Source organism: Chiloscyllium plagiosum, unplaced genomic scaffold, assembly GCF_037043375.1.
Source record: "Chiloscyllium plagiosum isolate Xiang-an unplaced genomic scaffold, Cpla_swu_hap1 HiC_scaffold_48, whole genome shotgun sequence".
Lineage (NCBI taxonomy): Eukaryota > Metazoa > Chordata > Chondrichthyes > Orectolobiformes > Hemiscylliidae > Chiloscyllium > Chiloscyllium plagiosum.
In genome coordinates this window covers 12513298-12539996 of record NW_028270186.1, presented here as the reverse complement: position 1 = coordinate 12539996, position 26699 = coordinate 12513298, and the positions used below count along the sequence as shown (strand labels likewise).

Sequence of the window (26699 nt, the reverse complement as noted above, 5' to 3'; positions counted from 1 at the left end):
CTATTATCTTCCTCTCCACGAAGGAACAAATATACACGACTACTCCCTGTCTCCTGTCAGAGAGCTAGCATCATGTCCACTGTCTCCTTCTTGCAATTCTGGAAATCTGAAATAACAGAAAGCAGTAGAGACACCCAGGAAGCCAGGCAGCAGTTGTGGAGAGAGGAACAGAGTTAATGTTGAGGAGAGTATAACTGTTCCGAAGATCTGCTCTGTTTTTCCTGCACTTTCTGTTGATATAGAATTTGTCATTCTCCTTTTCATTTGAAATTCAGTTTTAAACTATACTTTTATTTTGACTTTGGACAGAGATATTAAAACACGAGTTATTGTATACTGTCTTCCATGTCCACAGATGCTTAGATCCCGAACAACGTGATTTAATTTATAGGATGATTATTTATAATGACGAAATGATCCCATTACATCAGCTTGCCACAAGAGAACATGCTGCAACAGAAAGTGCCTGTGTGTATCCTGATGGCAACATCACCAAGTGCATGCACCACTGATATGAGGCAGTGCTAGGAGTGGGGGGAGAGTATCCTGCACCACAAGTGCTGCCAATCTCCTTTTGTCCTTTTCATGAATGAGTTTTTAGAAAGTTAATTTCAAGATTTGAGTTTTTCCAACTGAACACACAGCAGTGCCATGTTGAGACTAGCTGCTGCTTTTCATCACTAACTAATGGCAGTGCTTTCTCTGAGCGCACATGCACTCTAAGCACCATTTACAGGTATCTTTAGAGGAACCACAGCCTTCTACTTTATAAACATTACATCATTTACAACAGTTCCGTATCAGTAGTTAGAGCGTAATATGTACAACCGACTGGGAAACCCAACTTGATCTCGAACTCAATCATATTAGGTAGTTGCTGGTTTTTAAATCAGGCTTTAAATGTACAACAAATGGAGTCGAGGGTGATTATAAACACAGAAATGGTGACATCAGTGTTGTAATTTGTATATCTTTCAGTAACAAAATACTTGATTCTGCAAACATTTTAATGTCATAAAATATGTTAGAAATGATTGATACTAAATACTTATTGAAGAAAGTCCATGGTTGGGCGATTGCTCCTGTTCGCATCTCAGACATTTCCCTGGGTAATTACCACAACTTGGAAACTACTAGACTAGATCCACTCAACCCCAAATTCAGCAATGATCCTGGTCAAACATCACAACATTCACAAATATATATATATTTGAAGGAAACAATAATTAGCTTTTATAATACCAAATACATGCTGGTCCTTCAATAAACCATTCACCAGAATCTGTATGCTTGGTACCCCAGTCTTTGGACCAAACCTGTTGGCACATACCAACCAAGATTTTAAACTACACAGGCATAAAGTTAAAATAAGAAAAGGTACCTGATCTCACATTTCTTGTACCCAGCACCACTGGAACCACAGTTTCCAAACCGGTCACCTTTAGAATTCACTTCTTGGAAACAAGTATGTGGAGCAGATTTTGCATCTGGAAGTTAAGAAAAAATAGATGGAAAAAAAATACAAATAAATCATCTCCTACACTCCTCACAGACATTTATTTCCCACAGCTTTCAGAATGAAAATAACCAGGAGGACAATTCAATGTAGGGAAGTATTTTCAGTGAGATTGTCATAACAAAAAAAAGTTATCAAGTCATGAAAATAATTAACCTCAAGTTAATGTTACTGTTTGCTGTAGAAACTCTGAACTGCATTCAGCCTGAATCAGCAGAACTAAGTATGTACCGCTGAGGATATCTCAGGATGGTGGCTGGGAAACATGCTACCTTCACAAAGAACTACAGTAACTCAAAAGTGGATTTAAATGGCATCTCTAGCTCAGTGCCTTCTTCTAGTAAGCAAGACAATTCAAGGGGAACATCTTCATATTTACATTCCCCTTTCAGAAATATACAGTTCTGAATACGTGGAAATATTTCAATGCTTCTGCATCACCACTTGGAAAAAAATCTAAGAATAACACACAAGTTGATGGTGGAAAGTGGATGAATTAGATTTTGAAAAAAATGCGCCAACTGTTATCAAGCTGAATTTCTTATCACAGGGCTCTAAAAATAATTTTTCTGCATTTCTTAAAGCAATTTTAATCTTTTTGTGAACTATGCTTTTAAAGCCATGATACAAGAGACTCAGTGGTGACTTACTTTGTCCAAATAAATTTACGCACTGGGCATCGTAACTCTGACATGCTCCATTGTAGCAGTATGAATTGTTGCGATTGCAAGGGTGTCCATCCTGCACAAAAACATCAGCTTGGCAAATTTGACTTGTTCCATTGCAGTACTCTGGGAGGTCACATTCACTTGTAGATGCTCGACACACTGTTCCAGCTGCACGGAACTGTTGTGGCATGGGTGGTGAGGGTGAGGAAAGCATGGAGGAAGAGATGAACATACAAAATTGGCTGGTAAAGCTCAGTCATGCACGGTGTTGCTACCCAGTACCAATGATATGTCCACTTCCAACAGTCACAAGATAGAATTTGAAATAGATTGTTAAAATCATTTCTTTCCTTTTCCCCAAAACAATTATTATTAGTTGTCAGACAACTTTGTGACTTTCTTTGTGACTTCACAAGGTGCTTCACAGGAGTGTTAGCAAACCAATTTGACTGTTGCCTGAGGAGATACAATGACAGATGACCAAAAGCATTGCCAAATAAATGAAGGAGGGTTTTAAAGAAGGAAACAGTGTGTTTCGAGAGGGAATTCCATAATTTAGAGACTTTGCAGCTGAAGATGTGGTTAGCAATTGTGGAGCAATTAAAATCGGGAAGAGAGCAGCGACCTTGGAGAATTTCAAGAGCTGAACAAAGTTATAGATACAGAAAAGAATGTGGAGGAGGCGTTTGGAAAGAAGGATGAGAATTTCAAACATCAGAGCTTTGTTTAATCAGTCAAAAATGTCATCAGTGAGTAGAGGAGTGATGAATTAAATGGACTTAGTATGAGTTAGAACATGAAGACAAGAGTTTGGAATGACCTCAGATTTACATAGAAATAACTTTGCAACTAAATAACATGAAATATTCTTCACTCATGTTTTCAATTCTTAAAACAATTTCAAGAGTATTGATACACAGATGCAAATAATGACTAACGGAGCCGTTGTGTTAGAGTGAGATACTGGATTGTAAATTCAATGACTGCAAAGAGTGACTGTGGATAGATAGTTGACCAATGTCAAATTGATGAAAATACCAATTTCTGCTCTTAGCCATGTTACTTCTTTCCAACCGAATAACCAGTTTGACCCATTGCTTTCTCCACCATCAAGTGTGTGCCTGCTATTAATCATTTCACTCCAACCAGCATCTGTGACTTCAGATATCACCCGTCTCAGCTCCATTCAGTGACAGCAAGTCAGAAAATTAGATTTTCAGGCCTGACTTTGGACAGTAAATAATTGAAAGTGTCAAACTGAGCGAGCTCAACTGAGAGTGCTGCATTATCAGAAGTGCTTATCTACAGCTGTGATATTCTCTGCAGATATTGAAGCACTGTTTTGGGAAGAGTTAATTCTTCAATGAATGAATTTTTCAACAACAAATTATTCTTTTGGAAAGTTTCTTTTTCAATGAACACCACTGTTTTCTGGAATATTGCTGTTCATAAATTTGCCAACATAACCCTTGTGGTTTAAAAGCTTTTCATTAGTTCTAAAGCAATGTGGGATGATCAGAAAGCCACATAGACCAAACTATTTGTTCAAGTATGTTCCCACCACTTTTTCACCAGTGAATTCCAATCGCCTATTTGACTCTGGTTCTTTTGACATCTCAAATTTGATTCGAGAGTGTGGTGCTGGAAAAGCACAGCAGGTCAGGCAGCATCCGAGGGACAGGAAAATCAACGTTTCGGGCAAATGCTCTTCATCAGGATTCCTAATGAATGGCTTTTGCCCAAAACGTTGATTTTCCTGCTCCTTGGATGCTGCCTGATCTGTTGTGCTTTTCCAGCACCACACTCTCAACTCTAACCTCCAACCTCTGCAGTCTTCACTTTTGCCATCTCAAATTTGATGTCAATTGAAGCAGTTCTGCATTATTAACGAATGGAAATCATTGTGTTCTAACTTTTCTTCTCTGAAACAGCCTAGGTAACAATATAATCTTCAGTCAGACAGGAAGTGATTCCATCAATTTTATCATCCTTTGCATGCTGCTAAGTCATACTCTTTACATTTGCAGCAAACTAAATGTCAAATTATTATGCTGATATCATATTTGCTTTGCCTATCATACTAATTTACTCTGACTTGAAACATTTCTCTTAATCTTTTGCCTTGTCAAATGGAATACAATTAGTCACACTGATCAATTATGAGACTGCCTTACTTTTTCAGTTGTTAAGTGCCTACCTTACATTTTTTGCAACAAATGCCAAAAGCACATTGTGCTCCATACTTGAGTTTACAGGTTGAGGCCTCACAACAAGGATCATTTTCACATTCCTGAAAAATACAAGAAAAACCTCAATACACCACGAGCAACACAATTCAGTAAAAATAACACAAGATTACCAGCAGCTTTTATCCTCTTTGCTTTCATGTGATACCTCTTTGTGAGCCAAAAGACAAATCCCAGAAAATTCTGCCCCACTATTCTAAATTGTGCACAAGTGTTTTCCAACTGTTTGGGAATTGATAAATAGGAAGATTAAAATGGTACAGGAAATCATTTCCAAAGACCACAATGCCACCTGTTCCAAGTCTGCATTTAGCCAGAAGTGCTAAATTCCGGGAAGAGAAAAGTCAGTGAAGAAAGCCTGATGTAATTCTTCATCCTGCCACTATGTGGCATGCTACACAAGCAAATCAAGGTCACAAGACTAAAGCGGAACCTTTTGAGAGCTTTCCTCACTGTTGGATAATTGTGATGCAACCCGAGAGCACCCATTCTTCCGAAAGCTCAGCTTCGACCTCAGTGAAAGAACTCAAAATTGACAGATTCCCACTTTTACACTGTGCTTGTACAATTTTAAACAAATAACCCTATTTTTATCTATCATTTCCAAAATATTATCTGATGAAATAATGTCAAGTGCATTTGAATAGTTACAGTGCAGGAATAATGGGTCTCTATTTGTTTGAATCCCAACCAATATTCATGCCAAGAATCATTTGAGCAGTACAAGATTTATTTTGGCAGACTCGAGTGTGATTAAAACAGTCTTCCTAAAAACATAAGCAGCAGTAACCTGGAACAGATTTGGACTAGAATAGGCTGCTCCTAACTAAAGTACTAGAAAAGTAAAGGAGAAGCAGGAAAGGCTATCATTTCAACAAAAATAATTAGTGTAAAGAAAAATACTCCAGTAATATTTTGATCTTCCTGATATCACACTGCTGCTTCCAAGTGGCACAAGGAGAATCAAGAAGACATTATGACACAGTCCAGTGGGACTCTAATGAAAAAGGAGTCTGCCAGACATTGTGTAGGTGGATCAGGGTGAATGACCTCCCAGGTCCCTTAAACTGGATAATGAAACTCAAAACTGTGTAGACTTAACAGACTTCCTGACTGATGTACAATCTGGAATTTAACTTGGACATGTTTTATGATGATTTGGAGATGCCGGTGTTGGACTGGGGTGTACAAAGATAAAAATCACACAACACCAGGTTATAATCCAACAGGTTTATTTGGAAGCACTAGCTTTTGGAGCACTGCTCCTTCATTAGGTGGTTGTCATCTGAAATTAAAGGGTTATTGGAAAAAGCAGAAAGCCATAATTTTACTGAATAGTGAAACAAAATTAAAGGTCCAAATAGACTACTTTTGAGACTACTTCCTATGATCTTATGATTTTCTCAGCTTTAGATATTTGCTTACTCTTCCCTTACAGAAAGGCTACAAGTCTTTCTACCTCAGTTACTTCCAAGGCAAAGGATCCCTCGATTCAGTAATATTTGGTCCAAGAACATAGGCTCAGTATCTCAAGTTTTGCTTAACTTCTGTATTTTTTTATCCATGGTAAGATGCTGTTTCAGAATTGCATATTCCTCCATTCATCAGCTGGAAGTTACCCACTGCAATATTAAAATGTACATAACAGAACCATCCTAGATTCCATCACAGATCTGGTGGCTATCTTCAGTTCGTAGACAAGACTGAAACAGGTGGCTTCAGTGTCCTTCATACTGTGTTACTAAGTAACTGGTCATGGACACCAACAATTGGTAACCTACAAAGACTAGGCCAAACCCAGGAAGCACACACATAAGTCGACGCCTTAGATACCATATCACAACCAGGATTCACCGTTTCAGGGAATGAGTGACAAGGATAAGGAAAAGCAAAACTATTGGAGAAGTATTACTGGGGCTAGAAGAAATTGACACATGATAGATTTATCAGCATTAGGTTGAACAAGGTACACCAGCATATTCAGGAATAAATAGTTGTAAATTTAGAACTGACCTTTGGTGATCCACAGTCACATTCCTCCCCCATATCCACCAGCTTGTTGCCACAGAAGGGAGGGCTATATTCTTCCTCAGGTGTAGGAATGTTTAAAAGGCAAGAGCCCCCTCGATTTAAGATCATAGCTTCAAAGTCATCAGCACTGCAGCTGCTGAAGTTCGTCGCACCTCTGTAACAGGATTATAAACCAAGGGAATCAAGTCATTAAAGCAAATCAAACTTAGAAATCTCTGAAGATCATTTTGAGGTCAATTTTGAGCACATCATGCACATTTTTCTGTATGGTATTAGGTAAATAATGCATTGATATCATGAACACAGAGGGCACGGTGCACTAAACAGAGGTATTTCTGAACCATGACTTACGTGGCTCCAGCATTCATAATGCATGCTTCTGCTTCACAGTTACAGTTCCGGTCATTATCGTGGTTCATTCCCAAGTTATGGCCCAGCTCATGAGCGACAATGGATGCAAAATAAAGAATGTTCTGTGAAAACTAGAAAATAAACCAGATTAAAAAACATGCATATAAAGATCCAAAATTCAGAACCACGGATATCTCCACCATACTGAATACAGAGAACAAACTGTATAGCTTCACCACACTAAGACATTAAATATCGTTAAGAAGTTTCTCAGTTCCTCACAACCTCCAACTTCCAAAATAGATTTAATCACTTGATTGGCACCTCTGCCACCAGAACAATGTGCTCTGCCACTGAGACACCATACTGTACTGTCTACAGAATGCAGCAACTAGTCATTCTTAGTCCTACAATATCTTCTAGCCCATACTCCATATAACCCAGAAAAGCAATTGCAGTAACGCTCTGGGAACATCAAAACTTCCATGATTTCCTCCAAATCCCTCAGTGTCTTAACATGAAAACATTGCCAATGCACCACTAAATGCTTGGAGATCCCTGCTCAACATTCCCTTACTGACTGGAGAGGTTTAAGCCAACCCACCACCCATTTTCCCAAGGTCATCAAACCAGGTAATCAATGGCCTGCTTACTCACTTAGTAAATAAAAATAAAAACGCAACTTTTATTTTTAAGGGAAACATGGAAACTGTTAAGAGCTTCGAAAGGTTTTAAGGTTTTCAATATGGTAAACATGACTGTGGTTTGGCAGGCTCCCTGTAATAAGAGCTTGAGCAGATGTGGCCTCTGCTCATCCGAAGAGTGAGCAAATCAGTGACAAAAATAAGTAATTGCCCACCTAGAAAATAGCATGTGATTTCATTCATGAGTTTGTACTCAAAGAGTCACAGAGGGTGTAGAAACTCTGAAATTCTAATTTTACCCATTGCATCTTTCTGACTAAAGCAGGTAACACACTCACATACAAGGCAGCCAGAGGAGGAGAGAAAAGAGAAATTGGAAGTGTGATATAAATAAAGCAAATTCCCTGAAAGAACAATGGAGTAATTTGGAACATAGTGCATGAGGTTACTTTTACTCCTCTTAAAGGAAACAAACACTTTCCATCGCATGAAGCTGTGCAATTATTTGGAACTATCATTTCAATTAATTTAAATGCTGAAGGCAAGTGTGGTAGAAAATGACTTATCATCTGATATGGTTTGAAACAATGCATGCGATCTAATGGAATTAGGGAACAGATCATGGATATATTAATAAAGGATAAAGTGAGTGAGAATTTGGATAAATGTGGAGAGCTCATAATCAATGAGCTGAGAATTTTGTACAGTATGGCGATCTGAAATCGAGCTCTCACAGAGAAGTGTGGATTTGAATTCTGTTTAAATACAGTTGTTTTTTGGAGTATGACCATGAGTACTGAACTGTTGGATAGCTGCCACTTCATTTCCTGAAACAAGAGATACTTCAATACACCATGCGTTATACTTGGATAAAATTAACACTCATGATTTTGTTTAACTGTGTTAACCATAAATTTGTGTTTTTTGGATGGGATATTAACACAGAATTCCATGAAACAAAAAAAACACCAGACCCACAGGCAAGAACTTCACTATTCTAAGAGTTGGTGATTTGCCGTGCATTCACAGTACAGCACTTCTATGTCTACAGCCACCATTCACTTGACAGAATTCCCAAACTCAGCTCCCAAATGGAGCAGAGAAGGATACTCCAAAACTGAGAAAAGGGTAAAAGACTGTTTTGCCAGAATGCAGTTTCAGCACTATGTCGGAGAAGGAGTAATTCCCTCTCCCACCCACATTTTGCTTCACAGTTCATTTCTTTCTTTACAAAAAAAATGATTCCATACCACATTGATTCCTCCACTGTGGCTCCTTGAACAAATAGTGCTCACAAAGGCCATTCCTGCAGTCTCACCAAATCCCTTCTTCCTGAAAGATGGAGAAGTAACTCAATCAACAAAAACAAGTTTTTTTTTTCATGGGATATCATTTCCTCCCTACTGACTTCAGGCATATGCTTTTTCAGTAAAAATTGTCATGTTAATGACAACAATCAAATAATCGTTCAGAAGGCATTGATTAACTCTATGGGTTAATTCATTTAACATAGTGAAACACATTACTAGTTATGAAGCAGATTTTGCAACAAACCAACTGATTTGTGTATGTAGCTTGCAGACCCACAGCTGATAAACTGCAGGGCAGCATTGCAACATTGTATATAACACAGCATAAAGTGTCCTCAAAGATGAATTCTCTTAAAGTCAAGGGACACACGCAATAAAAATCTGCCTGAACGCATTCTTTGAATCGTTGCAAGAAATAATATTTAGGGTGCACCTACCATCCAAAGGGATGGCCATTTAGAATTGAGATGAGGAGAAATGTCTTCATTCAAACGGTTGTGTGAATCTTGGGAAACTGTCTACTGCAGAGAGCTGTGCATGCTCAGCTATCAAGTCTTTTCAAAATAGAAAAAGACAGATTTTTAGATATTTAAGGGAGTCAAGAATATGCGAACAGTGGGAAGATAGCAGATGAAGAACGATCTTATTGAATCGTGGAGCAGGATTAAGGTGCCAATGACCTTCTCCTGTTTTTATTTCCAAATAACTGGAGAAGTATGTGGTTGCTTTTTAAAATACATGGAAAAGGAAAAGTGGAAAAATCGAGCTGTATTTTCAGAAGGCGAACACTCCTGAACTTGACTAAATGGACAAACGGCTTCTCCTGTTGATGAATTAAGAAACAAACTTGGTTTTAAAATAAGTTTTTCCAACTGCAAATGTTGAATAATTTCCTTTCCCACAACAACTTCATCTTCTTTCCCAAGACCTTAGCAAATTAACAATCAGGATTTGGTCACATTGAGATGACATGAAATAAACCACTGAAGAGGACAGAAAACCAATGAGATTTCTCCACATCATTGGAAAATATCAAAGTGAGCCTCCTTCAGAAAAGTTAACTTTCATTATACAACGCATCACATTCCAAGCATTCTCCACTGAGACACCAAAAAACTCACAGAATTAAATGCGCAGTGTCATGCCTGCGACGAGGCAATAAGTCCCTCTCTCGCCATTGTACAAAACGCCCCAACACTTCACCTGCTCCTCCTTCGATGCTGATTTGATTCTTCCTTGACCATATTTCCAAACCAACCAGAACAATGCGGATGTTCATGGAACTGTACATCTGAGGAGGGAGAAATGCAGTTCACTTGTGACGATAGCTCCAATTTATTTCTTGTTGAATGGCCAAAAGTTCAATTTAATCAAAACACTGGCAATGTACTCAATGGCAAAGAAAGAATTCCATATGATTCCACAATTATATATATTTTCCTTAGTTTCTCATGGGAGTTTTCCAATGTCAAAGGCAGACCACAACAACAGGAAGGAGTAATCATCACAGTGCCAGGAACGCGGATGACTGAGTGGAGCATGTACATGGTCCATGTGTCTGCGTGACATTAGCCCAGATGCTCCGATTTCATCCCACAGGTGAGGTGAGGCGGACTGGCCATGATAAATTGTCCTGTAGTATCCAGGGATGTGCAGGCTAGATGGATTAGCCATGGGAAATTCAGTTATGGAGATGGGGAGGTGGGGGGTCTGGATGGATGCTCTTTGGATGGTCAATGTGGACTCAATGGGCCAAATGGCCTTCTTCCACAGTGTAGTGATCCTATCATCCTTTGAGGGAAAAAAATTGAATGATTTACATTTTTGATGTGTCAGGCAACAGAGAACACAAACTTATTTCAACAAGTGGCCATTCATGATGAAATCTTGCTGAATTTCACTTGTTATGAAACGACAATCACCATATCAACAACCTGAGAAACATACCAAGCAGCATCAGCAAAGGCAAAAAATCTTCATCTTCACTGGCTCAAAATCCTGAAATTTCCTCATAGCACTGTGGGAATGCATATATTACAAGGATAAGAGAGTCAAGAGTTATGGGAGGCAGACAGGAAAATGGAGTTGAGGACACAATCAGATCAGCTGCGATCTTATTGAATGGTAAAGCATGGTTGAGGCTCCAAATGCTCAAAATGTGTTGCTGGAAAAGCGCAGCAGGTCAGGCAGCATCCAAGGAACAGGAGAATCGACGTTTCGGGCATAAGCCCTTCTTCAGGAATGAGGAAAGTGTGTCCAGCAGGCTAAGATAAAAGGTAGGGAGGAGGGACTTGGGGGAAGGGGCGTTGGAAATGCGATAGGTGGAAGGAGGTCAAGGTGAGGGTGATAGGCCAGAGTGGGATGGGGCGGAGAGGTCAGGAAGAAGATTGCAGGTTAGGAAGGCGGTGCTGAGTTTGAGGGATTTGACTGAGACAAGGTGGGGGGAGGGGAAATGAGGGAAACTGGAGAAATCTGAGTTCATCCCTTGTGATTGGAGGGTTCCTAGGCAGAAGATGAGGCGCTCTTCCTCCAAACGTCGTGTTGCTATGGTCTGGCGATGGAGGAGTCCAAGGACCTGCATGTCCTTGGTGGAGTGGGAGGGGGAGTTGAAGTGTTGAGCCACGGGGTGGTTGGGTTGGTTTGGTCCTTGTGTCCCAGAGGTGTTCTCTGAAACGTTCCACAAGTAGGCGGCCTGTCTCCCCAATATAGAGGAGGCCACATCGGGTGCAGCGGATGCAATAAATGATCTTTGTGGAGGTGCAGGTGAATTTGTGGCGGATATGGAAGTATCCCTTGGGGCCTTGGAGGGAAGTAAGGGGGAAGGTGTAGGCGTAAGTTTTGCATTTCTTGCGGTTGCAGGGGAAGGTGCCTGGAGTGGAGGTTGGGTTGGTGGGGGGTGTGGACCTGACGAGGGAGTCACAGAGGGAGTGGTCTTTTCGGAACGCTGATAGGGGAGGGGAGGGAAATATATCCCTGGTGATGGGGTCCGTTTGGAGGTGGCGGAAATGACGACGGATGATACGCTGTATATGGAGGTTGGTGGGGTGGTAGGTGACGACCAGTGGGGTTCTGTGCTGGTAGCGGTTGGAGGGGCGGGGCTCAAGGGCAGAGGAGCAGGAAGTGGAGGAGGTCACATCATTGAGTCCTCAGCAGAGGCCTCACCTTCATCAGAGAGAGAAAGTGAGGGCTGCAGATGCAGGGCTTATGCCCGAAACGTCGATTCTCCTGTTCCTTGGATGCTGCCTGATCTGCTGCGCTTTTCCAGCAACACATTTTCAGCCTCACCTTCATCCCCCTACGCTCTCGGATTAACGAGGTCAACACGCGGCGTGACATCGAACAATTCTTCCGCCACCTTCGCCTCCGTGCCTACTTCTTCAACCAGGATTCTCGCCCATCCTCTGACGACCCCTTCTCCCGCCTCCAACACACCCCATCCACCTGGACACCCTGTGCTGGCCTCTTACCCGCCCTCGATCTCTTCATAGCCAACTGCCGCCGCGACATTAACCGCCTCAACTTCTCCACCCCTCTCACGCACTCCAACCTCTCACCCTCGGAACGTGCAGCCCTCCACTCCCTCCGTTCCAACCCCAACCTCACTATCAAACCGGCAGACAAGGGAGGTGCGGTAGTAGTTTGGCGCACCGACCTTTACACTGCTGAGGCTAAACGCCAGCTCGCAGACACCTCCTCCTACTGCCCCCGTGACCATGACCCCACCTCCCAACACCAAACCATCATCTCCCAGACCATCCATAACCTCATCACCTCAGGGGACCTCCCATCCACCGCCTCCAACCTCATAGTCCCACAACCCCGCACTGCCCATTTCTACCTCCTACCCAAAATCCACAAACTTGACTGCCCCGGCCGACCCATTGTCTCAGCCTGCTCCTGCCCCACCGAACTCATCTCTGCATACCTCGACACGGTCCTGTCCCCCTTAGTCCAAGAACTCCCCACCTACGTTCGGGACACCACCCACGCCCTCCACCTCCTCCATGATTTTCGCTTCCCCGGTCCCCAACGCCTTATCTTCACCATGGACATCCAGTCCCTGTACACCTCCATCCCCCATCACGAAGGACTTAAAGCCCTCCGCTTCTTCCTTTCCCGCCGTACCAACCAGTACCCTTCCACTGACACCCTCCTTCAACTGACTGAACTGGTCCTCACCCTGAACAACTTCTCTTTCCAATCCTCCCACTTCCTCCAAACCAAAGGAGTAGCCATGGGCACCCGCATGGGCCCCAGCTATGCCTGCCTCTTCGTAGGATATGTGGAACAGTCCATCTTCCGCAGCTACACTGGCACCACCTCCCACCTTTTCCTCCGCTACATTGATGACTGTATCGGTACTGCCTCGTGCTCCCACGAGGAGGTTGAACAGTTCATCCACTTTACCAACACCTTCCACCCCGACCTCAATTTCACCTGGACCGTCTCAGACTCCTCCCTCCCCTTCCTAGACCTTTTCATTTCTATCTCGGGCGACCGAATCAACACGGACATTTACTATAAACCGATCGACTCCCACAGCTACCTAGACTACACCTCCTCCCATCCTGCCCCCTGTAAAAACACCAACCCATATTCCCAATTCCTTCGTCTCCGCTGCATCTGCTCCCAGGAGGACCAGTTCTAAAACCATACAACCCAGATGGCCTCCTTCTTCAAAGACCGCAATTTCCCCCCAGATGTGGTCGACGATGCCCTCCATCGCATCTCCTCCACTTCCTGCTCCTCCGCCCTTGAGCCCCGCCCCTCCAACTGCCACCAGGACAGAACCCCACTGGTCCTCACCTACCACCTCACCAACCTCCATATACAGCGTATCATCCGTCGTCATTTCCGCCACCTCCAAACGGACCCCACCACCAGGGATATATTTCCCTCCCCTCCCCTATCAGCGTTCCGAAAAGACCACTCCCTCCATGACTCCGTCAGGTCCACACCCCCCACCAACCCAACCTCCACTCCTGGCACCTTCCCCTACAACCGCAAGAAATGCAAAACTTGCGCCCACACCTCCCCCCTTATTCCCTCCAAGGCCCCAAGGGATCCTTCCATGTCCGCCACAAATTCACCTGCACCTCCACAAACATCATTTATTGCATCCGCTGCACCCAATGTGGCCTCCTCTATATTGGGGAGACAGGCCGCCTACTTGTGGAACGTTTCAGAGAACACCTCTGGGACACAAGGACCAACCAACCCAACCACCCCGTGGCTCAACACTTCAACTCCCCCTCCCACTCCACCAAGGTCATGCAGGTCCTTGGACTCCTCCATCGCCAGACCATAGCAACACGACGGTTGGAGGAAGAGCGCCTCATCTTCCGCCTAGGAACCCTCCAACCACAAGGGACGAACTCAGATTTCTCCAGTTTCCTCATTTCCCCTCCCCCCACCTTGTCTCAGTCAAATCCCTCAAACTCAGCACCGCCTTCCTAACCTGCAATCTTCTTCCTGACCTCTCCGCCCCCACCCCACTCTGGCCTATCACCCTCACCTTGACCTCCTTCCACCTATCGCATTTCCAACGCCCCTTCCCCCAAGTCCCTCCTCCCTACCTTTTATCTTAGCCTGCTGGACACACTTTCCTCATTCCTGAAGAAGGGCTTATGCCCGAAATGTCGATTCTCCTGTTCCTTGGATGCTGCCTGACCTGCTGCGCTTTTCCAGCAACACATTTTCAGCTCTGATCTCCAGCATCTGCAGTCCTCACTTTCTCCTTGAGGCTCCAAATGGTCTACTCCTGCTCTTAAATCTGATATTCCTCCATCCTATGTTCTGAAATAAGTTTAATGGTTCCACAAATGACATCAACTGCAAGACAACAACTACCGAAAATGGCCACATCCCACAAACAAATGGAGAAAATGAATCAACATCATGAATTTTCAATTCGTGAATATTTAGGTGTGCTTCAAATTTAGTGCACCTCCATTTTTTGCAGCAGGGATTATTTTTCTCAAATAAGCAGAAGGCTAAGAGGAGACTCAATAGAAGTTTAGAGCTAGGGAAGTGATTGCTGGGCCTGTTGCTGAGGTATTTATATCATCGATAGTCACAGATGAGGTGCCAGAAGACTGGAGGTGGCTAACGTGGTGCTATTATTTAAGAAGGGTGGTAAGGAAAAGTTAGGGAACTATAGACCAGTGAGCCAGTCATCAGTTGTGGGCAAGTTGTTGGAGGGGATCCTGAGGGACAGGATATACATGTACTTGGAAAGGTAAGGACTGATTAGGGATAGGCAACATGGTTTTATCCATGGGAAACCAGGTCCAACAAACTTGATAGTGTTTTTTGAAGAAGTAACAAAGAGGACTGATGAGGGCAGAGTGGTGGTCATGATTTATATGGACTTCAGTCAGGCATTCGACAAGGTTCCCCATGGTCGACTGGTTAACAAGGTTAGATCTCATGGAATACAGGGAGGATTAACCATTTGGATACAGTACTGGCTCAAAGGTAGAAGACAGAGGGTGGTGATGGAGAGTTGCCTTTCAGACTCGAGGCCTATGACCAGTGGTGTGCCACAAGGATCGGTGCTGGGTCCACTGCTTTTTGTCATTTATATAAATTATTTGGATAAGAACATAGGAGGTATAGTTAGTTTGCAGATGACACCAAAATTGGAGGTGTAGTGGACAGCAAAGAGGGTTATCTCAGATTACAACTGGATCTGGACCAGATGGGCCAATGGACTGAGAAGTGGCAGATGGAGTTTAATTCAAATAAATGCGAGGTGCTGCATTTTGGGAAAGCAAATCTTAGCAGGACTTATACACTTAATGGTAGGTTCCTACGGAGTGTTGCTGAACAAAGAGATCTTGGACTGCAGGTTCATAGCTCCTTGAATGTGGAGTCGCAGGTAGATAGGATAGTGAAGATGATGTTTGGTATGCTTTCCTTTATTGGTCAGAGTACAGGAGTAGGGGCAGCTTTTTTATGCGGAGAGTGGTGCATGTATGGAATGAGCTGCCAGAGGAAGTGGTGGAGGATGGTACAATTACAACATTTAAAAGGCATTTGGATGGCTATATGAATAAGAAGGGTTTAGTAGCATATAGGCTAAGTGCAGGCAAATGGAACTAGATTAGTTTAGGAGATTTGATCACATGGACGAGTTGGACCAAAGAGTCTGTTTCAATGCTGTACATCTCTATGACTCTGATATCATGAGGAGATCTATACAGAGTGGATAGGGAAAACTGTTCCGTCTCATAAATGGATTAAGAACCAGGCAGCACATATTTGAAATGATGTGCAAAAAAGCCACATGCAGGATGAGACAATTTATTTCAATACTGCAAGTAGTTTAGAATGCAGCATGCATTCTTAGAAGTGTGGTGGAGGCAGTTTAAATTCAAACATTCAAAAGGGTATTGGATGATTGCTTCTAATTGAACAAGAGTTTCAGAGTAAACCCAAGGAATTGGGTTTAAAAACTCAGAGTTGGTACAAATGATGAGCTGAAATGGCATTTTCTGCACAGTTCTGGAATTCTGTGATATTTTGCAGAATTGCACAATGCAAAGGTTAAGCCATTGCATTAGACAGGTTGATGTTATTTCTCAGAAAAACCCTACAAGTCTTACAAAGGTATCCACATACTGAAAATTCTGTATTTCACATTCCTGACTTTATTTCTGCTGAGTGGTGGAGGAAGAACATTCATTTTTTAGAAGCATCACCAGTTAACAAAAGCAATTGTCCTGGAAGCCTCTAATGTTCGATTGTTGTGCTGTTGCTATCATAAGACCATAAGACATAGGAGCGGAAGTAAGGCCATTCGGTCCATTGAGTCCACTCCGCCATTCAATCATGGCTGATGGGCATTTCAACTCCACTTACCTGCATTCTCCTCGTAGCCCTTAATTCCTTGTGACATCAAGAATTTATCAATTTCTGCCTTGAAGACATTTAGCGTCCCAGCCTCCATTGCACTCTGTGGCAATGAATTCCACAGGCCCACCACTTTCTGGCTGAAGAAATGTCTCCGCATTTCTGTTCTGAATTTACCCCCTCTAATTCTCAGGCTGTGTCCACGGGTCCTAGTCTCCTCGCCTAACGGAAACAATTTCCTAGCGTCCACCCTTTCCAAGCCATGTATTATCTTGTAAGTTTCTATTCGATCTCCCCTTAATCTTCTAAACTCCAATGAATACAATCCCAGGATCCTCAGCCGTTCCTCATATGTTAGACCTACCATTCCAGGGATCATCCGTATGAATCTCCACTGGACACGCTCCAGTGCCAGTATGTCCTTCCTGAGGTGTGGGGACCAAAACTGGACACAGTACTCCAAATGGGGCCTAACCAGAGCTTTATAAAGTCTCAGTAGCACAACAGTGCTTTTATATTCCAACCCTCTTGAGATAATTGACAACATTGCATTCGCTTTCTTAATCACGGACTCAACCTGCATGTTTACCTTTAGAGAATCCTCAACTAGCACTCCCAGATCCCTCTGTACTTTGGCTTTACAAATTTTCTCACTGTTTAGAAAGTAATCCATGCTTCTATTCTTTTTCCCAAAGTGCAAGACCTCGCATTTGCTCACATTGAATTCCATCAGCCATTTCCTGGACCACTCTCCTTCTGCAGCCTCCCCACTTCCTCAGTACTACCTGCCTGTCCACCTAACTTTGTATCATCAGCAAACTTCGCGAGAATGCCCCCAGTCCCTTCATCCAGATCATTAATATATAATGTGAACAACTGCGGCCCCAACTCTGAACCCTGCGGGACACCGCTTGTCACCGGCTGCCATTCCGAAAAAGAACCTTTTATCCCAACTCTCTGCCTTCTGTCAGACAGCCAATCCTCAATCCATACCAGTAGCTCACCTCGAACACCATGGGCCCTCACCTTGCTCAGCAGCCTCCTGTGTGGCACCTTATCAAAGGCCTTTTGGAAGTCTAGGTAGACCACATCCACTGGGTTTCCCCGGTCTAACCTACTTGTCACCTCTTCAAAGAACTCCAACAGGTTTGTCAGGCACGACCTCCCCTTACTAAATCCATGTTGACTTGTTCTAATCCAACCTTGCTCTTCCAAGAATTTAGAAACCTCATCCTTAATGATGGATTCTAGAATTTTACCAACAACCAAGGTTAGGCTGATTGGCCTTTAATTTTCCATCTTTTGCCTTGATCCTTTCTTGAACAAGGGGGTTACAACAGCGATCTTCCAATCATCCAGGACTTTCCCTGACTCCAGTGACTTTTGAAAGATCTCCGCTATTTCCTCAGCCACCTCCCTCAGAACTCTAGGATGTAACCCATCGGGGCCAGGAGATTTATCAATTTTAAGACCTTTTAGCTTTTCTAGCACTCTCTCTTTTGTAATGGCAACCATACTCAACTCAGCCCCCTGACTCCCTTTAATTGTTGGGATATTACTCATGTCTTCCACTGTGAAGACTGATGCAAAGTACTTATTAAGTTCTCCTGCTATTTCCTTATCTCCCATCACTAGGCTTCCAGCATCAGTTTGAAGTGGCCCAATGTCTACTCTTGCCTGTCGTTTGTTTCTTATGTATTGAAAGAAACTTTTACTATCATTTCTAATATTACTGGCAAGCCTACCTTCATATTTGATCCTCTCCTTCCTTATTTCTCTCTTTGTTATCCTCTGTTTGTTTTTGTAGCCTTCCCAATCTTCTGATTTCCCAGTGCTCTTGGCCACTTTATAGGCTCTCTCTTTTTCTTTGATAGATTTCCTGACTTCCTTTGTCAGCCATGGCTGTCTAATCCCTCCCCGGATAATCTTTCTCTTCTTGGGGATGAACCTCTGTACAGTGTCCTCAATTTTACCCACAAACTCCTGCCATTTTTGCTCTACTGTCTTCCCTGCTAGGCTCTGCTTCCAGTCTATTTTCGTCAGTTCCTCTCTCATGCCCTCATAATTACCTTTATTTAACTGTAACACTATTACATCCGATTTTGCCTTCTCTCTTTCAAACTGCAGACTGAACTCTACCATATTATGATCGTTGCTTCCTAAGTATTCCCTTACTTTAAGATTTTTTATAAAGTCTGGTTCATTACATAGCACTAGGTCCAGAATAGCCTGCTCCCTCTTGGGCTCCATGACAAGCTGTTCCAAAAAGCCATCCTGTAAGCATTCCATGAATTCCCTTTCTTTGGATCCACTGGCAACATTATTTACCCAGTCCACCTGCATATTGAAGTCTCCCATGATCACTGTGACCTGGCCTTTCTGACATGCCTTCTCTATTTCCCGGTACATGTTGCACCCCTGGTCCTGACCACTGTTAGGAGGTCTGTACATAACTCCCATTATGGTTTTTTTGCCTTTGTGGTTCCTCAATTCCACCCACACAGACTCCACATCATCTGACGCTGTGTCATTCAGCACCATAGATTTAATTTTGTTCTTAACTAACAAGGCAACCCCGCCCCCTCTGCTCACCTCCCTGTCTTTTCGATAAGTTGAAAACCCTTAGCTTGTCAACGAGAAACTGTAAAATCTGGCAGTGTGGCCACCTTATTACAGCAATAGTGTGAGTGAAGTAATAAACTGATTGACGGAGACAGGGAGAGGCTGGAGTCGGTGCAGCAGGAAATATGGCTTTTAGCAGAGATTTTCTTCCTCCCAGAGATGCTGGGGTACAGTTACATGAAAGCAAATTCCTGTTGCAAAGGAAATTCTCTTCCTCATCAATTGTCAACCAGAACTGTAGAGAACAAGTTGCCAGGTATGGATGGAGAAGGCATGAGATGTAGTCACCCTATTGGTTGCTACAATAACCAAATTCACTTTCAGAATTCTGAGGCACCGCTACTTGATTAACCCTGGAATGCTAATTCTAAAATGATATAAGCACTGTGCTCAGCCACCTTGTGTGCCTTGGACAGACAGAAATGTCTCAACAGAAAGAAAAGGCCGAATAGAGGGTCTGCCCTCCAGCCATCCAGTAGAAATGGTTCATCAAGTCAGAAAGCACAAGCTGCCATGCAGTATGGATATAGCTTGATGTTATCTCTCATTATGACAACTACTGAATCCTTGGGACTAGTTGTCAACCTTGTACCAAAAGTTCAGCTTGGTCAGAGGTCCCTGATGGACTGAGAGTTGCTGCATAGCAGAGCCAGACTCAAGCTGCAAGAACTCACTGACTATTAAATATTAAATATAGGTCTAGTAAATATTAAATGAACCGCAATAAACACCTAATCTTTTTTACCTTTTCTGATGGCACATACGACTAAGAGATTACCCAGAATAGAAAAACATTTAAAAATCATTTCTGGGTATGCAAAACAATTGTTCAGTGAAATTTTCTGTGCAAACTATTCCTTTGCTGATGGCAATGCTATAATTAAGATGAATAAAAAGTTGGTTTGCTGAACAGATGTTGTTTGTATAAGACTGGAAGGAAGTGGAGAGATGTCAAGTGTGGGTGCTGTGAACCATTCAAATCAAGTGCTCCATTAGTTGTTGTAGCAAAGCTCTGTTTCCAGTTATCTGTTTGCTCATCCCTACACTATAGAGACAGTCATTAAGCACTGACATGAGGAAGATTTCTTTCACTTGGAGGGGAGCGAATATCTTACTCTCTAACTTGGAGTGCTTTGGAAGCTCAGTAATTGAGTGTGTTCAAGATGGGTTTCTAGATTCAAATGATATCAAGGGACATGGGAGATAGCTCAGGAAAATAGCGTTGAGGCAGATGATCAGCCATAATCTTGAACAGCACAGCAGGCTTCAGGGGCTGAATGGTCTAATCCTGCTCCTATATTCTTATGAGATAGTCTGCAGTACACAGTCAGCCAGCCAAAGCAGTTGGTTGCAAATATTTTTAAGATTTGAAAGCTTCATATCCTGCTCCTCAGAGAAAAGCAGGCACTTTATTCTGGTTCGATGCAACACAGTTGGAAAATTAATGACTGTTCCCACACACTGTCTTCGCTTTGTTTGCCCTTGGTTTGCACCAGCCTTGTGCCTCTGATCTAAACCTTCACACAGTGGAATTCGGGGAAACTCTCCCATTAAGAAAGCAAATGCAATACCAAATGCTCCTTAATAATTCAGAATCTAGTGCATTAACTCAAAACATGTCCAACTTAATTCAAGTCAAAAATTGAATACATGTGGGATGCTAATTCAGACTAAAATCACCGCAAGCTTTCAAACTCTTCCAAATCAAGGAAAGGCAAGGTCGAATAATGATGGAAGATTGTTCAGTATTTAGTAGAATTTCTTCAGGTCCTTGTAGAATTGCCTGTTACAAGTTAAAACCTGTATACACAGAAACTATGAAAAGCCAATTTCTTTTTCTTCACTGCCCAGTGGTGTTGCTTGACCTATGAATATAGCCAGGCTGCGAGAAGTCTCCAAACTGGGAGACTTGGGACAAGATACATGAGCATTTTAAGCCTGAAGTCAAGAAAAGGCAACAATAATTTTCCACATAGCATGAAGTGAAATTGTGGAAATGAACTTACTCCATCAAGGTAATTAGCAAGCTGAACCATCTGTTCCCTCACAGCAGTCTCATTCTTGGTCATATCATACTGGAACACATTAAAAAAAAATAAAATTTAAGGGGAGCAATTACACTTTTATAGACACCTCATTTCATTTTGGTTACAGAAAGCAGCTTTCATACTTACCAGGTCCTTATCGACAACCAAAAAGAGCTCAACATATCGAGTCTGGGGCAAAATGGCCCGTTTGTTCTGTGAACACAAAGTAAAAACTTGTAAACTTTCTGTGACAGTTGAAGATCTATTTTTCCCAGGTGCAAACACACAGAGTAGATAAGAATAAACAGTCTGGATTATGACCGTTGGATGCCATCATTACCCATGCTATTGTACTTAAATCACTTTAGCTTTGAGAATAATAAGTAGATCATTTCATATGCCTGTAATTTTATTGGTTTTAAATGTCAACCCTAGATATTCACTCACTTCATTTTAAAACAAAACTATTCACTTCTATGATAACAGAAGTGACATTAGAAAATCGTAAGACAAACAGTATTTTGAAGAATCACATTGTTCTGCAACAATTCCGATAACCTTTGCCACCATATTGTACCTGGGGTAAATATGTGACATAATTGATCTCTGCCTTCATTCTTTGAGTGGTGCATATGGCATGATTTGGGACGAGTGCAGGTTGATTTCCAGTTCTTCCACTTTTGCAATGAAAGCTCTTGGCTTGGCTATGGTCAGAATCCTATTCAGTGTGAAAGAACCATGTGAATCTGGAATGTCCCAGTTCATAATAATATGAGTGAGCTCCAAGGACTGCAACAGATATTTTATGCTCCAGAATATACAGACCAGGTGCAACAGTGCAGCTTTCAAGCTATCCCAGAAATGTTTTGGTTGGATATACAGACCACTCAATACATGCTGAAAGGTATAATTAAATTTATTCCAAAATCAAACCGTCCACAGATCCAACAATGCATTTGAAATATTTTGGTTCTTTTAGCATCAACGGTTGGACATTTTCCTGCAATGTGGAGGGAAAATGATTAGTCACAATATGAGCTTCATTCTTTGAATTTTTGTGATCTCTGGGGAGGCAGTGCAGGTTTGGAAACTTTTAAGTCGGCAAACCTTGTGATTTTCAGTCATTTACATAATTAGGTGGAAAGGTTTCAAGTAATGCTTATTCAAAGTGCTGCCCATCCCACTATTGGTGTCAGCTGTGGCTCAGGTTTCAGACTGAGCATGGAGTCAGAAAATCATCTGAAGACTTCACAAAAGGGAGACAATGGCTTAGTGGCAATATTGCAAGACAATTATTCCAGAAATTCAGCTGATTGCCTGGGGATCCAGGTTTAAATCTATGCTGGCAATTTAATTCAATTAAAAAAACTGTAATTAAGATTCTACTGACAACCCGGAAACCATTGTTGATTGTTGGAAAAACCCACCTGGCTCACTAATGTCCTTCAGGATCTGCCATCCTCATCTGGTCTGAACAACATGTGACTCCAGACCCACAGCTTTGTGCCTTCTGAAAAGGCCAAGCGAATCACTCAGTTGTATCAGTTACTCCAAAATCTCAAAGAAATTAAACCAAATGGACCATCTTGGCACCAGAAAAAACAACAGAAAGAGCCCTATCGACCCTGAAAAGTCCAAAATACTAATATCTGGGGGCTTGTCGAAGGAACATTTATTCAGACCGCAGGATTCTTGTTACATACACTCACAGCACGTTTATTACTTGCAATCCGAGGGTCTCAACCTTAAAGGGACATTGGTTGCCTTTGCCCAGAAAGTCTGTCTTTTGGCGGTTACAATCACATTTTTATACACAAATCCACGTCAATTATACTTCGGTTTCTTCCTATTGACCAATTACATAATGATTTTCAAGCCTTGGTAATAGATCAATCACATTGTGTTTTGAGTACATGGCACTTACCATCAGATCATTTCCCTCAAACTTCTGCGACACAGTTTGAATGTGGTTTACTTTCCTGTTGTGTCACTGAATTGGGACAAGTTGCGGTAAGATAGCTTGGCTATATGTTTGCTTAAGTTGAACCAGGTCTGATTAACCCTACGTTGTCTGAGTGTTTAGCTGCATGTTTACTGTCCCCACTTTAGAATACCTGAGGTGACCTACTTTTATGTTCTGGCTCAGTTTTTGAATTCTTCTGCAGGCTCATGCCAAAACTGGAAGACGTGTTTCACAGACCAGTCTGACAGTCATACTCACAGAATCATACCTGACAGACAATGTCCCAGACACCAACATCACCACTGCTGGATGTAGAAACTTAGAATCCCTACTGTGAGGAAGCAGGCTATTTGGCCCACTAAGTCCACACCGACCCCCCCAAAGAACACTCACACAAAATTCTGCTGCAAGTTTTACTATAAGTAATAACTGATAGCACAATAAAAGCACACTGAAAATCTCTTCAACCTCTGAGATTTGCAACAGCCTGCTCAAATCATCCGAAGGATGTTTAATGCTGAAGTTTTTTTTAAGAAATAGACTTCAGGTTCTTTTGCGTATGAATTGAGCAGGTTTTCCAAATCTCAGAAGTTGAAGAGCTGGATAGAGAAACAGAGGCTGCAGGACTGGGGCCAACTCAGGAAAACAATGAAACATGCTGTACTTATGTGCATTTAAAGGAAGGAGAAGTTGATTTTCTCATTATATCCTGTTCCTATATGAACTCTTCAACTCAGTGATGTTTTCAGTGTGCTTTTATTACACTATCACTTGTAAAATTTACAGCAGAATTTTGAGTGAAACTGCAGACTCATACAAGAAGAATGCTGGGAGTTGAAATGTTTACTCTACACATGGTACTATGTGAGTATCTCAAAACACATCACAAATATGGTTTGACTTCAAAACGCAGAACATATTTTAGACAAATGATGACTTTCCCTGAAAGTTCTGTTTCTATATTTTAGGTTATGCCCGTAATCCCCTTAATATTTTCAACACTCAATCAAATTGCACCTCAACTTGTTAAATCCAGGGAATACTGTACAACCCAAATTTTTGTCAGGTGCCCTCTAATTTAACACTTGGAAGTTCAGTGTCATTCAGCATTGAACATTAAATCTGAATTACTATGAAGCTTCATTTAGATGGCCATTTTATGCGTAAATATGCAGATCATGACTGGATTCAAGCATTTGAAAGTGATTTGGGAGTTGCAAACGTGAAACCATTCCAGACCTCACTTTATGCAGTTATCAAGAACAGCATCCAGTGAAGTAAAACAATGATATATAACATCAGGAGTCTCTCATCTCGATTATTATCATCCTTCATTCCAGCCAGATTCCACTTTCGCTCAAATTTCCTCAGAGGTGATGAAGTTAACTCAGACTGCAGAAAAGAAATTGGAAGTGCAGGGAGGAATAACTCACCATCAAAGATGTAATTGCTGCAAAGGTGACGGGGATATACTAGCCACTGAGTGATCCTACATCCCTCCTCACCTCACTGACAATCGCACCTGTGTTTCCAACTCGTGGAATTGTCTATGTGCTCTCCAACTCTTTTTGGCTGCATGATAACTCATATTTATATTATGAACTTCAGGTGTGATGTTTCTATTTATGCTGAAAAGCATTTCCCATTATGCAGTGTGGTGAAGATTGACATTGAGCAGTAAAAGAAAACCACTGAGTACATTTAAGTCTGAGATAGATAGGTTGTTAAGTATCAAGGGGATCAAGGGTTATGGGGTGAAAGCGGGAGGATGGGGTTGAGAAACATCAGCCATGTTTGAATGATGGAGTAGACTTAATGGGCTGAATGGCCTAATTTCTGCTTCTTTGTCTTATGGAGTCATTATCATGAGTTTGACCCAAACCAGAATCCAAGCAAGAAATAGTACCAAACTCATGACAATGACTCCCGTATCGTTTTCTTTTACTGCTCAATTTCAATCTTCACCACACTGCATAATGAATAATGCTTTTCAGCATAAGTACGAACATCTGAAGTTCATAAAATAAAATTATTTCCACAATAATCATCCTTTACACTTCATAAAAGAAGTTTTTTAAACCATGCAGGTTGGAAGATCCAACATAGACTTAGTGAGAGGGCTCAATTTTACCAAGAGATATGAAATATTGAGATAGCAATATCAGAGTCTGAATCCGACTGTGGCAGCTGAACAGCTTGACTTCAGTTATTTAATCAACTGTAATTTTAATAAATAACCATTGATGAAAAATGTGACACTTCAAAGATCAGGAGATAGTGGCAAGATGGTAATCTCACTGGACGAGTTACGTGGAGCCCCTAGCTAATGTTCTGGGTTGGTTTCCATCCCACCATGGTCAACACTGAAATGAAAATTCAGTAAAAATCTGGAACGAAAAGCTAGTCTAATGGTGACCATGTATCCATTATCAATAGTTCTAAAAAAAACCTTTGGCTCAATCATGTCCCTTGGAGAAGGAAGTTTGCCATCCTTAACTGGTCAGGCCGACGTGTGACTGCTGACTCTCTGCCCAGCAACCACTCATTTCACAGGCAGTTAAGAATGGACCATAAATGCTGGCCAAGCCATCAATACCCACATCCCATGAAAAAATGAAGAAATACGTGTCATAAACATCCATCTGGTTAACAAATGGCAAAGGATATCTGTCATCATTACCCTGTCTGGCTTTCTTGTGAAAACCAAAAGAATAGTGGATGCTGGATTTTGAGGAAGGGTCACTTGAACCAAAATGTTAACTCTGATTTCTCTCCCCAGACGCTGCCAGACCTGCTGAGCTTTTCCAGCAAATTCTGTTCTTGATTTTGGCATACTTGTGAGTCTTAGTACAAAGAAATCTAATAGACTTCTAACTGATAAACACCAGAAGTTAAAAGGTTGGTTAGGCAGTGTCCAAGCATGTATTTTCCCTTGTCAGTGGTTTTTAGACTCACATCACAAAACTCCAACAACCATGAAGTCAGCTGCTTGGCAACTAGTAACCTGATGTAATTTACAGGAAACATTTGCTTTCCTCAAATCAGTGACCATACTCATGCCCATAAATATACATAAAAATAATACAAGAATAAATATAAAATGTAATAACATACATGTATATCCACTTAGCTCATGCCCAATTATACCTGTTATTTTTATGCATATATTAGAACAAGGAGGGTAGCAAGGTAAAGAATAGGCCCGCACAAAGACAAAGGAGGGAAGCTATGGGTGGAGCCACAGGAAGTGGGAGAGATCCTTAATACTTTGTATTGGTATTCACCAAGAAGAAAGCCATGACTAATGTTGAGGTAAGGGACGAGTGTGTGAATACTCTGGCGAATGTCAATATAGTAAAGGAGGAAGATTTGGGTATTCTAAATTGCACTTAGGTAGACAAGTCCCCAGGGCCAGATAGGATCTATCCCAGGTTACTGCAAGAGGCAAGGGAAGAAATAGCTGGGGT

At 42.0% G+C, this 26699-nt stretch overlaps 1 protein-coding gene across 3 annotated transcripts in view; it reads right to left on the bottom strand.

The window, feature by feature from the left end:
• The window catches only part of LOC122543129 (disintegrin and metalloproteinase domain-containing protein 9-like), a 129931-nt gene that overhangs the window by 38633 nt on the left and 64599 nt on the right, over window positions 1-26699 (bottom strand). For all 3 annotated transcript variants that reach the window (XM_043681470.2, XM_043681471.2, XM_087984384.1), the window contains exons 7-15: window positions 21417-21482; window positions 21249-21317; window positions 9888-10057; window positions 8707-8788; window positions 6813-6943; window positions 6444-6615; window positions 4382-4474; window positions 2167-2362; window positions 1382-1487 (exon numbers count right to left, since the gene is read on the bottom strand). In XM_043681470.2, coding sequence (XP_043537405.2) covers window positions 1382-1487; window positions 2167-2362; window positions 4382-4474; window positions 6444-6615; window positions 6813-6943; window positions 8707-8788; window positions 9888-10057; window positions 21249-21317; window positions 21417-21482 — 1085 coding nt within the window. The remainder of the gene's footprint in view (window positions 1-1381; window positions 1488-2166; window positions 2363-4381; window positions 4475-6443; window positions 6616-6812; window positions 6944-8706; window positions 8789-9887; window positions 10058-21248; window positions 21318-21416; window positions 21483-26699) is intronic.